Source organism: Myotis lucifugus, unplaced genomic scaffold (genome assembly GCF_000147115.1).
Source record: "Myotis lucifugus unplaced genomic scaffold, Myoluc2.0 scaffold_146, whole genome shotgun sequence".
Lineage (NCBI taxonomy): Eukaryota > Metazoa > Chordata > Mammalia > Chiroptera > Vespertilionidae > Myotis > Myotis lucifugus.
Genome location: NW_005871194.1, coordinates 3,099,046 through 3,113,257, shown reverse-complemented (window position 1 = coordinate 3,113,257; position 14,212 = coordinate 3,099,046). Strand labels below are relative to the sequence as shown.

At 42.6% G+C, this 14,212-nt stretch overlaps 2 protein-coding genes across 2 annotated transcripts; both read right to left on the bottom strand.

Moving 5' to 3' along the window:
* Positions 1-6,750: 6,750 nt before the first annotated feature.
* LOC102436370 (keratin-associated protein 9-3-like) lies at positions 6,751-7,131 on the bottom strand. The gene has a single exon (XM_006094955.1). It carries the CDS (start codon positions 7,129-7,131, stop codon positions 6,751-6,753), a length of 381 nt encoding a protein of 126 aa, XP_006095017.1.
* Positions 7,132-9,205: 2,074 nt separating this feature from the next.
* On the bottom strand, positions 9,206-9,598 carry LOC106698200 (keratin-associated protein 9-3-like). The gene has a single exon (XM_014461049.2). It carries the CDS (start codon positions 9,596-9,598, stop codon positions 9,206-9,208), a length of 393 nt encoding a protein of 130 aa, XP_014316535.1.
* Positions 9,599-14,212: the final 4,614 nt, after the last annotated feature.

The following is a 14,212-nucleotide window of genomic DNA, read 5'->3' as shown; positions in this document are numbered from 1 at the left end:
AAAAGGAGCAGATAGGTTTTGGTCTTTGAGGAAGTCACAGAGAAGAAAACCCAGAGCAGTAAACTGCTGATGACAACACAGGGTTGTGCATTCAGGTTTTCTAGGTAAGAAGTGGGAATTTAGAGCTGAGGTCACGGCCTGAAAGATTTGGGGAGAACTTTATGAAAAGAAAACATTTGTGTGGATGCGGAAGCAAGTAAAACAGAGAAGCAAACTGCTATGGTATATTCCTGGGATGGCAGAAGTGTTGGTTGGCGAAGGCACAGATTCTGGGGCTCTGTTTGGGAGGTGTCGGAGGAGAATGATGGGAGGCGGCATTGGAAAGGTGGGCTAGTGCCACGGTGGAAAGAACTTCGACTGCGTGTAGTGTGCCACACTCATGATTGTGAAAGACATCCTGTTGGCAATGAGCATTACTGAAAGGGTTTTGAATGCGTATGGGACATGAGTGGGTTTGTATTTTAGAAAGATGACTGTAGTTTTTGAATGGAGGCCCATCATCATCATTGTCATCATTATCATCACTTACTAAGTATTAGGTCTTGTGCTGGGTGCTTTATACATATTACACATTTCTCACCACAGCCTTGTGATGTTCGTAGTGTTACTTACTGCCTTTGCCATTTCACAGATGAGGAACTTGAGGTGCAGAGAGGCTAAGTAACGAGTGACTAAGGGATGGAGCTGGTATTTGAAGCAAAGCCGATTCCACGCTCTTAGCCCCTGTGTGTGATTTCACGCTCTTAGCACCCCATGCTGGGTGCTAAGCATATAGAAATAAACAGGTCAGTTAAGGTCCTTGTTGTCAGGGTGCTCATTCTCCTGGATGAGACAGAAAAAAAGCAAACAAATGAATAAGAACTTCAGACAGTGACAAGTCCCAAAAGAAAATAATACAGAGTAAAGTGACAGAGAGTAAAGGGGGGGGGTAGTGCCCCTCAGGGAGCATGTCTGCTTCGGTTCGGGTGGTCAGGGACAGTCTTTGCCAGGTGGCTGGAGTATGTGAAAGGGAAGGAGTGCGATAGGAGGCTGAGGTCAAGGAGGTGGGCAGGTGCCAGGACAGGTATGGATGTGTAGGCAGTTCTGCAGAATTCAGCTTATTCTCAGGGCATTGAGAATCCACTGGATGATTTATGGCAGGGAGTGGTAAGATGTGAGTTATATTCCATGGAAAAGGAACTGCAGCGGGGCCAGAGGGAAACAGGCATAACAAGGAAGTGGTGCAGGTGAGCAGATGAACGGGGATGCCAGCGGTTGATGAATGGGTCAGAGGCGGGAGAGTTAGGAGGCATTTTTGTAAGTAGAGATGGTATATCATGCTGATCAGGAGAGTGGCCAAGGACCATGCTTAGGTGTCAGGTTTACTCAAGTGAGGGGACCTGAGCCCCAAAGCTGCCATCTAGGGTAGTAGGGGAGGGTCTCACGATGAGTCCGGTGTGGGGCCTGCAGAGGGTGAGGAGCCTGAAGCCCGTGAGAGGGAGCAGGGCTGAAGATTTGTGACTCTCCAGTACACTCATAAAAATGTCCTTACTGCTAAGTTCCTGACTGAGATCAAAGGTCACTTTTATGTGTGTGAGTCACAGTGTGTCGTGATCCTCTGTGTGACTTACCAACATCCATCTCCCAACAACTCGGCGGATTTCGGGGCTGCTGTCAGGAAAACCTCCCATGACGGCACCTCCGCATCAGCAGGCATGTCCGTGTTGGGAGGTTACACACTTCAAGGCACTCCGTTTCCTTAAGCGCTTCATCCCCTCACAAAAGCAGGACACAGGGACCTTTTCAGTTTGTCATCCTAATAAACATGCCTGTAAGTAAACACACTTGGTCTTTATTTCCTGAATTGCACCACCTTTTAAATTTCTGGTGAACTCCTTTATGATATACACACACGGGGAGAAGGAAGGCTGGTATCAGGACTGCCACCGACATCAATGCTTTCATGGCAGGAAGTGCCCTGGCTGAGCGTGCGGGCAGAGGACTCCGGGTTTAGGTAGAACGGCAGACTTTGGGGACCTCCTACAGTTGCATCGGGACATTTTTTCCAGGGTGTGGTGATAGTGCACGAGCCGGCGCTGAAAACTACTCTCAACTGGATTTCTTTCAAATAAAAGTAGTGCTGGTTTGCCCCTTGAGGACAGCTGATATTGGCTATAGTTTCGTAGGTGTATGTGACCCAACGGGGGTGACCCCTGGGTGCTGCATCACTTGGACATATATGTTCCCATTCCAACATGCCAGGGCGGGTCTCACAGCATGTAAACTCACGGGGCACATGCGAGCTTAGCCTGGCTCCTGCTGGCTGGACGTGTTGCCTCTTTCTCTTGGGGATCTTACGCTTCCAGTTTAAACCTCATGTTTTATTTATTGTAAGCTATAGGATATGCAGGTAGTAGCAGAGACTTATACCCAGTTAAATAAGGTGTAAATATATGTGTTCATTTAAATGAGCCTGGTTGAGAAAGTAGATGCTCAATAAAATTTGAATAATGATGATGGCAAGCAGGTTTCTTAAGTCAGAGTTATGGTTTGGGGGCTAAGTCAGTAGTTAACAAAAAACACACACCATCTGCTGTCGGATTTTGCTGGCACAGCTCATTTTACATGGACGGTCTTTAATGGAAATGGAACTTTCTTAAGTACAAAGCTAAATGGTGCTGAGTCGTGTTTCCAGTTCCTCAGCCAGCTTCTATCAGGCCTAAAATGTTGTCATGCTTTGGCTGCCACCTCCAAAGCTCAGGGACTAATTTCCCCCCTTGGTAATCAGCTGCTGTGATTAAAGGGAGTGAGTGAAAAGTCTGAACAGTGGCTCATGAAATAATCTGACTTTTAAAAGGCAGTAAGAGTTTCATAGTTAGGGTCCAGTCCCGAGACAAGAGCCATACCCATTATTTGAACGGAGTGAATTTTATACAGAGACTTTTAAACTAGGTTGTTAGCTAGGTAACTAACTAAAAAGATAAAAAAGAGAACCCTGAGATTATCATAAATGTAGGAAATGCAGAAAGCCCTAAGAGCGAGAGTTTCTTTAAAGGGAAGAGGGAAGGAATTAAAACTTAGGAATTTAGCTAGCGCCGCGGTCAGCAAACTGCGGCTCGTGAGCCACATGCGGCTCTTTGGCCCCTTGAGTGTGGCTCTTCCTAAGCCTTAGGAGTACCCTAATTAAGTTAATAACAATGTACCTACCTATATAGTTTAAGTTTAAAAAATTTGGCTCTCAAAAGAAATTTCAATCGTCGTACTGTTGATATTTGGCTCTGTTGACTAATGAGTTTGCTGAACACTGAGCTAGGGGATTGCCCTGTGGGGCTGGAACTCAGGCGTTTTCCAGAGAACTGGCTGGTTGGTGCTGCTGTGACTGAGGCAGGCGCAGTGGTGAGTGTTGAGAAAACAGCAAACTTTAGGTGTTGCTATGGAAAGCCAGGGAGACCTGCAGCAGGTGGTTTTTTGGCAATGTATCAACTTATCCCCAGACCTGGAGCTGCTGTATGAAGAAGTGTTACTGGGGCGATCATCCTGGGACCCCGTAGCGTACAGGAAGCCCTGATTAAACAGAAGGAAGCACAGAGGAAGAAACAAGTCCCTCCTTCCTCCTCCAGCTTTGTCGTTTCCCTCTGTCACCCTCTAGTGGCAGAACCTGACATGGAGCAGCTGGCAAAGCTCTCGCAGGGTTTGCAGAGCACCATGGAGGCATCACAAAGCTGAGTATGGAGGGCGGGTGTGGAGCTGCGAGATAATAACTTAACAACTGGCATCAAGAGGAACTTATTCTGAAACCCACAGCTTCCAAATAGCCATCTTTCAGCCAGCCGAACCTGCCCACACGGTTCTTTCCTTCCAGTCCCTACATTTCATTGTTTCTTCATGAGTTTTGGAGTCCGAGTTGGAGTCATATTTAGTTTTTACTTATGAGCTGTGCAGATATCTCTTTGAAACCCTGATTTCAATTCATTGAACCTCCTTTAGACTTAATTTACTCATTGAAAAAAAATATCTATTTCACAGGACTGATGTAAGTATTAAATGCAGTTAGGTCCATATGAAGTTTACTTAGCTTGTGGTACAGCATATGACATTAAACAAGGGAAGGAAAAAAGAGAAGAAAATAACCAGGAAAATATACATAGAAAAATTTTCATCGTTTCTGTAATCCTTTTTTTTTCTAATTGGTTACAGGGCTATAATTAATACTTAACTCTCTTCTCCCACTACCCATTTCATGTTTTCTTTACCCTCAGCCAGGACCTCAGCTGGCTGGGGTTCTTTACTGCTGGGCGTGATTTAAATATTTTCTTGAGAGGTCTGAGTTCACAGTGGTACTGACTTCTTCAGGTTATCAGTAAGTGGGTTAAAGTAGTATATGTTGAAGAAGCGTCAGGGTGAAGAGGAAGTGGGAGCTCCAGTAATGCGTGTTCCTTTTATCAATAAAGGAAATTCACAGCTGACTTCCGTTTAGATTTCATAGGCCAGGGCCATATCTCTCTATTTCTATCATTTATTTTTTAAATTCATAAGCTTACATATAGTATTATACTACAGGCATCTGCAGGGAATAGCAGGCATGACATGTTGGCAACTTTTATTGTCTCTATAGTTTTGCCCTTTTCAGAATGTCATACAGTTGGTTCATATAGTATGAAGTCTTTTCAGATTGGCTTCTTACGTTAAACAATAGGCATTTAAGATTCTTCCATACCCATTTGTGGTTTGAGAAATCATTTCTCTTTATCACAGAATAGTGATATCTATCGAATAGATATACCAAAGTTTGCTTATCCGTTCACCTATGGAGGGACATTTTGGTGGCTACCAATTTTTGGCAATTACAAATAAAGCTTCTGTAAACATTCATTTGCAGGTTTTTGCATGGACATAAGCTTTCAACTTATTAGGGTTGAAATACTGAGGAGCACAATTGCTACACTGTACATTAAGTCTACGTTTTGTAAGAAACAACCCAACTGTCTTCCAGAGTGGCTGCACCATTTTGCCTTTCCACCAGCAATGAGTGAGAGTTCCTGTTGCTCCACCAACATTTTGCTACCTTTTGGTGTTCTCATTGCTTTGGTGTGTAGGTTGGCCTTTTTTTTTTTTTTAAATTCTTTTTGTTCCATTTAGAATGATCTCAAGGCCCTCTTCAAACATCACCTCCCTTGGGAAGTCTTCCCTAATGCTGCCCCCAGCGTAGCTCTTGCTGGTCCTGAAGTGATGCTACTTTCCACTGCAGGGTCCACCCAAAGCCTCTCCACAGTTTCTGAAGGTTCCTGGGGCCTTACTTTCCTGCCATTGCCCTCGCTCCGTCAGGGGTGGGCAAACTTTTTGACTCGAGGGCCACAATGGGTTCTTAAACTGGACCGGAAGGCCGGAACAAAAGCATGGATGGAGTGTTTGTGTGAACTAATATAAATTCAGAGTAAACATCATTACATAAAAGAGTACGGTCTTTTTTTTTTTTTAGTTTTATTAATTTCAAATGGGCCGGATCCAGCCCGCAGGCCGTAGTTTGCCCACGGCTGGTCTAGCTCCTGGGCTGTCATTCCCTTGAATCAACCCAGACATGAAACTCAGCTCCTTACATAGGGCAGTTGACCACCCACAGATTGTGTGAGTGTGACAGCTTAATGTGGAGGGATCACAGAGTAATATTCATGGCCTCTCTTTCTTCTTTTCTCTCCTCCCTTTCTGCAATAGGAAATATTTCTCTTTGTCTCATGTGTAATGTTTAATGCCCTTTTCTTAAGCTTTTGGGGTTGCCAACATGCATATCCCATGTGGATGAACCTATTTTAAGTTGAACTGTTGAGGCATCTTGGTCACAAAAGCATCTATCCCTAAGGTAGAGGGAGTTTTTTTTTTTCTATGAACTGCTAAGAAAATATAGTTTTTCTCATCACACTGTATGTAGCTATTTTCACACATTCTTTTTCTTTCTGGATAGTAAGGCCCTCCAGGATAAGAATTAATATTTCATCTTTCTGATTTCCATAATCACTTCATTGAAGTGGCGGTCAATGCATTTTTATTGAATGAGTACACTACATATGGCTTCAGTCTCTTTTTAAAAAGAAACAAGTGTATTTCTTACAAGTGGACATTCTTGAACTATAAGCAGTTATGTACAAGTGGAGACACTGACCATGATTTCTTTGCCCAGTATATAACATTTATTAAGAAATGACAGAAGACACTGTATCACAGGTATAATTAAAATAGCCAACAGGAAAGATCGTTATAATCCCCCCAAAAGGGGTGGAATCAGATTTTGAAATATGGGAAAGTCTTCTTAGAAGCTGAATGTTGGGTGAAGAGCTTCCATTCTCTCTGGTGACATCTGAGGAATGTCGCTTGGCTATACTTTGGTGCCTTTAATGTTGAAAATTTTTTTTAGGTAAATAGAAGCTAAAAATAGATCACAAAGCAGGGGAAAAATAGACTTGTGGACAGCTCTCAAGGATAAAATCCACAATATGGCAGCAATTTTCAATCCTGTGGGAAAATTGGGAATAGTAGATCCAAAGCAATTTGATGGTCAGCAGGTGGGCTCACAGCACTTCTGCATCCGCAGTGGAGAGTCAAGGTATTCATTGTAGAGTGGAATCTGATAGAACTCATCAACTTGATAGTCCCCATAAGAGCCCATAACAGAAACCCAAATAGAAGTCTGAGAACTTGTTAGTGCCCCACGGGTTGTTGAGGAGACATTATTCAGATACTGTGTCCTGGGCAGTTAAAAATCAGCAAGTTGGCTTTTTAGCAGGTGGGCTCGCAGCAGTAGCAGCAGCAGGCTGGGCGGCAGCAGGACTGTCCACAGTAGGATGGGCGGCAGCAGGCGGCCTGGGCATGGTGCAGCTGGCAGCAGGTTGGGGGCGTGCAGCTCACCACACAGCAGGGGGGCAGGCAGGTGTCCTCCACGCGGCAGTCAGGGCGGCACCACCTGGTGCGGCAGCTCACACCTCCACAGCCACAATCCTGGCCACAGCCAGTGCCACAGCCGGTCCCACCGCAGCTGGTCTGGCAGCAGGTTGGCTGGCAGCAGCTGGTCTGGCAGCAGGTCGGCTGGCAGCAGCTGGGGCCACAGGTCCCACAGGAGCAGCTGGGAAATCCACAGAAACTAGTTTGACAGCAGGCCATGGTGTCAGGAGTTGGGTTGCTTGGAGGTTTGGTGGTGACTGCTATGTTGGGCCTTTTATATATTCTGACCAGCTGGTATTTATACAGTTTTTAACATATCTTCCTTGTTTTTGTTTAAATTTGCTCCTCAGTGGGCCTCTGATTGGCTTACACATAAATACTTATGACACATTATGAGCAGCAGTTTAGAAATTACTTTGTTTTATAGTTTATTTGGACTCCTCGGATCGGTCTTTTGCTCTTTGGAATAGGTTTGTGGTTTTCAGAGTCCTCCTATTTTTGTCCATGTCAACACACGTGCTTTATAGAGGTATTTATTCCACATGACACTCTGTCCAGACCTCTAGGGCTAAGGATAATTGTGCTCCTTTAAAAAAAACTATTATTTTTTTGCCTCTGGATGTATAGACTAAATTCTCTTGAATTTAGGACATCAGGACAACCACTGAGTTGAAAGCATGCCTTCTGCCATGCATAATTTAGTTTCCAAGTAATTTACTCCCAACATCAAGTCAGATTCCCATTATAGTTCCTTTTCACCAATTTGAAATGTGCAAATATTATTTGTGTTTCCGGCCAAAAATCTTCTCGTGTGAACCAAATGACATAGTATATATAAAAGTGTCTGGTGGAGGGCTTACCCACTGGTAGTATCTCAGTGTCTGTTGAATATGATTTTGAATGGGAGGAGTAAAAGGCATGATTCATGGGTGCCTGTACCACTCAATGATTGAATAGAACTTTCAAGCTTAGTACCTCTCATGAAGGAGTCCTTGTTATTGTCAAAGGAGACAAGGAAATGCTGAAATTTTTTTCTGCATTTGATAGTTGAACCAAGGCTCAGGAAAAGCATCTGGGAGTTGTGACATTTTGAAGAATATACTGCCACTTACTTTATTCTGCTACTAATTAAATGGTAGAGGTAAGTGCTGGGAGCTTGTAAATAATTTGGAAAAGACGGCTTAAAGTGTCTGATATTTTGTCATGTTCTATTTTGTATGCTGCACTCAAATTACTTAAAAATGAATTGGTAAAAGATATTTTGGGTCTAGATTTGTGCTAACTTTTTAAGAGAACATCTTTCAAATTGGATTGCAAAGTGCAAAATATATAGTTGTTTAATTTTTCTGATACATGTGTCTGACATGTGGTGCTGGTGGAACTCAGTGGCTATCTACATATCTGTTTATTCTAATTTCGTTTAGACCAGTGATGCACCTTATACATACTTATAATGGAGGGGAGTGTTGGGAGTTGAAGCGTAGAGATCAATTTGGGGGTCAGTGGGAAGAATATATTAGGGTAAGGCATAGGAATTAAAACCTAAATGCTCTTGGAAAATAGTGTCTGATAGCATCTGGTAGATACTTTCAAATCTATTTAGTCGGGATTACAATTTCTTTAGCTATTAGGCATACATGAAGGAGAACATCTAGTAGATTAAAGGGAAGGAGATTAAAAGTCGTAGAAGTACATCTAGGTAGAAATCCCATAGCTTTGATCAACCTGAACATTTTAGTTAAAAGTGGCCTTATTAGTTTAGACCTAATCATAATAGATTTGGAGCATGTAAGTTTTTGGATAACTGCAAGTATTATTTAATGCATGGACATCTCATTAACTGGTGGGTGAAAGCATAATATAACTTGTATTTTTCTGGTTTAGACTTTTTGTTTATGCCTTACGATTATTATCAAAGTGCACATCCACTTCTCTTGAATTTCAGCTGAAGGTGGACAAGCTAAATGATGGAAGAAAATTACTCAGTTTGCTTAGCACAAGTAAACATTTTATTTTAAATTAACAGGGTATTGAAGGAGAAAGCAGGTCTGAAAATGTGTGGGGATCACGAAATAGGGAGGAGGACAGAGCTGTCATTGATCTGACACTGGTTAATACATGTTTTCAGTGGGAGAATTCAGCACACTCAAGAGGGGCCTAAGACTTGTGATTTCTGAGCGGCTTAGAAACATCGAGATACATAGCATCCAAGTAAAGTTGAACACTTCTTCAGAGATCAAGGCAGTTTTCCTGAGTTGCTCCTTTCATTCTTAAGTAATCAGCAACCTTCCTTTTAGCAGGTGGGCTCACAGCAGTAGCAGCAGCAGGCTGGGCGGCAGCAGGACTGTCCACAGTAGGATGGGCGGCAGCAGGCGGCCTGGGCATGGTGCAGCTGGCAGCAGGTTGGGGGCGTGCAGCTCACCACACAGCAGGGGGGCAGGCAGGTGTCCTCCACGCGGCAGTCAGGGCGGCACCACCTGGTGCGGCAGCTCACACCTCCACAGCCACAATCCTGGCCACAGCCAGTGCCACAGCCAGTGCCACAGCCGGTCCCACAGCAGCTGGTCTGGCAGCAGGTTGGCTGGCAACAGCTGGTCTGGCAGCAGGTCGGCTGGCAGCAGCTGGGGCCACAGGTCCCACAGGAGCAGCTGGGAAATCCACAGAAACTAGTTTGACAGCAGGCCATGGTGTCAGGAGTTGGGTTGAGAGGTGTGTTGTTTAGAGAAGTTTCTGAGTTTTGGTTGCACCTTCTACATCTGGCCTTTTATATAGTCCCCAGAGACACCCATTTTCCTAATGTTTAGCATCTTTCCTTGAAACTATTTGCAAAGTCAGTCTCTGATTGGCTAGTACCTGAGTTGTTTAGAAAGTTATAAATAGCATTTCAATAGCCTGCTTTGGTCATTGCTCAATTAAGTCTCATTACGTTTCTTCTTTGCCCTGTGGGGCAAGTGAAGACTCATTGTGGGAGCCAATCCTGGCAGCTCCTCTTAGTGTTAGTCACATGAGGGACCAAACTTGAGCCAACCACTGCCCTGGCTTGCTTTGTCGAATCTGTCTTTTGATAACTTTCAAGCAGAGTCTATCTAAATGAACATTTTCTTTGTAGGTGGTCACTCAATTAGGATCATGATTCATAAACACGTTGTCTAGACTTGAATAACTAACATTAGTGTCATCAAGACATGAACACTCACTTGGTTCATCAGTATCCAAAAGAAGTATGCCTTTCTGTGATCAGAGCGTGCAAGTTACAGGATCCTCAGAGCTCTAGCGGGCATTTGTCTTCATCGTCAATGTACATATTCCCAACTGAGACCCTAATGACTTTAGCTTGTAGATTGTTTTCTGACTGTACTCAATTAAGAATATATGCCAGTAATGAACACACACACTTTAAGAAGTCAAGCAGTACCAAAAGTTAATATTTTCCCTCCCTATCCCAAAATACACACATCCCTTCCAAAAGTAGTATTCCAGGAGATAATATTAAGTTTGGTACCTGTTCTTCAATACCTTTCTTTCTGTTTTTGTCAACATGAAGCAGCATCTATGCACATAGATCTTCTAATTCAGTAGTCGGGGTCTCCTATACTACTTATTTTTTAAAAAATATTTTTCTTGATTTCAGAGAGGAAGGGAGAGGGAGAGAGAGATAGAAACATCAGTGATGAGAGAGAATCATTGTTTGGCTGCCTCCTGCCTATTGGGGATTGAGGCCGCCCTTGACCGGAATCGAACTGGGACCCTTTGGTCTACAGGCTGACGTTCTATGCACTGAGCCAAACCAGCTAGGGCTATACTATTTTTTAAACAACTTAATTGTAAAATACACATAAAATTTATCATTTTAACCATTTTTTAAGAGTACAGCTCACTAGTGTTATGTAAATTCACATTGTGAATTCTTTTTATCTTGCAAAACAGAAATTCTATATCCATTAAACAACTTTCTCCTTCTCTCCTCCCCAAACCCTTGGCAACCACCATTCTACTTTGTGTCTTGATGAATTTGACCACTCTTGTTACCTCATACAAGTAAGATCATCCAGTATTTGTCTGTTTTGTGACTTGCTTATGTTCTCAAGAGTCATCCATGTTGTAGAATGTGTCAGAACGTCCTTTTTAAAATTTTATTGTTGACACTATTACAGATGTCCCCTATTCAGTCACCCCTGTTTTGCCTGTCTCCACCCAGCCCCTCCCCACTCCTCCTTCTGGCCTTCACCACACTATTGTCTGTGTCCATGAGCTATGCCTATATGTTCTTTGGCTAACCTTTTACCTTCTTTCATCCAGTCTCTCCTCTCCCACCTCTCTGACATCTGTAATATCCATTGTATATATATACCTCAGTTTTTTTAATCCATCCATCAACGGACACTTGGGTTGCTTCCACCTTTGGCTATATGATTAATACTCTTTTGGTTTGCAAACTGGCCCGCATACACAAAGGGCAAGGAGAAACCAAAGAAAGAGCAGACCATTCCATATTAGTAGGTGGCAGATTTAAAAAGCAACAAGTAACATATGCTGGCAAAGATGTCGAGAAAAGGGAATACTAGTACACTGCTGGTGGGAATGCAGATTGGTGCATCCACTATGGAAAATAGTATGAAATTTACTCAAAAATTAAAAATGGAACTACCATTTGACCCAGTGGTCTCACTTCTAGGAATATATCCTAAAAAGCTCGAAACACCAATCAGAAAGAATATATGCACTCCCATGTTCATAGCAGTGTTATTTACAATAGCTAAGGTCTGAAAACAGCCCAAGTGTCCATCAGTAGATGAGTGGATAAAAAAGCTGTAGTACATTTAACGGAATACCATGCAGCTGTAAAAAAGGATTTCTTACCCTTTGCAACAGCATGGAGGGATCTGGAGAATAATATACTAAGTGAAATAAGCCAGTCAGAGAAAGACAAATATCATATGATTTCACAAGTGGAATCTAATAAATATAATAAATGGATGAACAAAATAGGTCCAGAGACAGGGAGGCATGGAACAGACTGACATGTTCCAGAGCGGAGTGCGGGGGGAGACAGGAATTGATTAACCAAAGAACTTATATACATATATGCATAACCAAAGGACACAGACAGTAGTGTGGTGAATGCCTGGGGTGGGGCAGGGGCTGGGAGAAGGTGGGTAAAGTGGGGATAATTGGGGGACCTCTGTAATACTCTCAACAATAAAATAAAATTTTATTTAAAAAAACACACATCATCTTTCACCATTGAGTATGATGTTGGTGTGGGCTTTTCATATATGACTTTTATTATGCAGAGATAGTTTTCTTCTATTCTTAGTTTGTTGAGTTTTTTTTTTAAATCATGAAAGACTTGAATTTCATCAAATGTTTTCTCTGCATTTATTGAGATAAGCATGTGTTCCCCCCCTTCATTCTGCTATGTGATGTATTGGATTGAATGATTTTTATATGTTGAAAATCTACTTGGTCATGGTGTATATCCTTTAATGTGCTTTTGAATTCTGTTAGATAGTATTTTATCAAGGGATATTGCATCAATATTAATCAGGTATATTGGTCTGTAATTTTCTTTTCTTACAGTGTCTGTCTGACTTTGGTATAGGGTAATGCTGGCTTCATAGAATGAGTTTGGAAGTGTTTCCCCTTCTTTCATTTTCTTTAAGTGTTTGGTAGAATTCATCAATAAAGCCGTCTGATACTGGGATTTTCTCTTTTAGAAGGTTGTTTATTACTGATTCAGTCTCCTTCTTAGCGATAACTCTGTTCAGATTTCTATATTTCCATGATTCAGTTTCGATAAGAATTACCCATTTCATCCAGATTATCCAATTTGTTGACCTATCCTGTACATACTATTATTGCTTCTTTTAAATAGCTATGTGGTATTCCTGAGTATGATCACACCACACTCTCTTCAGTCATCCCCTACTGATAAAATCTCAATTGTTTTTAGTTTGTGCTTTTTGAATTTTAAAAAAATCATAGAATTTTAAGCTGAAAGTAACTTTAAACAAGTCCAGAGTTAGGTGATTAGAGATGGTCACATGATGTAGGGAACTGAGCTCTTAACTGAGAAATTAATTCAACCAAAGAGGCTTCTCAAACTGGTTCTACCAGTAAGTGACTGTACCTCAGAAAAGTCACTTAGTCCCTCTGAGCATTGGTTTGTTCATCTGTAAGATGAGATGCTTTCTCAGACACCTCCAGGGCGAAAATTGTGCTATTGCTCCACCAGATCATTGGTTCCTTAAGGGCATGATCTGCCCATGACTGGTTCGCCTTGGTTTCCTAGATAGTACCTTCTGCACCATCTGCATGTCCATGCTCAGTATGCACTTGTTGAATTAAAGAGGGAATGAATGATGAGCAGTGTATGGTAATGATAAACATCCAAATTTGCCTCCTACCAAAGTCACTTGTCTGTTTGTTTGTTTGTTTATTTATTTATTTGTTTGTTTATTGTCTTCCTTTCTGTTCTGGTGTTCAAGGGGTGTTTTCTGGATTGGATTAGGTTTCTAGGTGCTGCGTCAGGGTAAGTGATTCTTTGCTTACATGTTATTCTTTATTCATGCTTTCTAGTTACTTGATTTTTATTAGCCTATAAATGAATAAAGCATTAGAATTTTAACCAAAGTAACATTCTTTATTTTTTATCCTCACCCGAGGCTATGTTTATTAATTTTAGGTAGAGAGGAAGGGAGAGAGAGAGAGAGAGGGAGGGAGGGAGAGAAAGAGGAAGAAACATCATTTGGTACCTCCCATATGCAACCCGATGGGCAATTGAACCTGCAGCCTAGGTATGTGCCCTGATTGGGAATTGAACTTGAAACCTCTTGGTGTACAGGACAACATTCCAACCAACTTAGCCACCCAGTCAGGGCCAAAGTAATATCTATACTAATAAAAGGGTAATTAGACTGGATAGACCGGACATCCTTCCCGACAAAGCCACAGAGGCTGTGAGGGCTGAGGAGGGCCGGCACAGCCACAGTGGCTAGCAGTGGCAGCAAGCAGCGGGGTGATGGGGGTGGCGCCTTCCCCTGATTGGCTGGGTCACCTCCCACAGAGGGAGGCCAGACTGTGGCTTAGACCCGCTCCCCATGGGGAGCGGGCCTAAGCTGTCAGTAGGACATCCCCTGAGGGCTCCCGGACTGTGAGAGGGGGCAGACTGGGCTGAGGGATACCCCACCCCCAGGGCACAAATTTTTGTGCATCAGGCCTCTAGTTCTTAATAAAAAAGAATACCTTCAGTCTCATCCAGTTCTAATCCCAAGAAACCATGAATTAATCCTGATCCTTT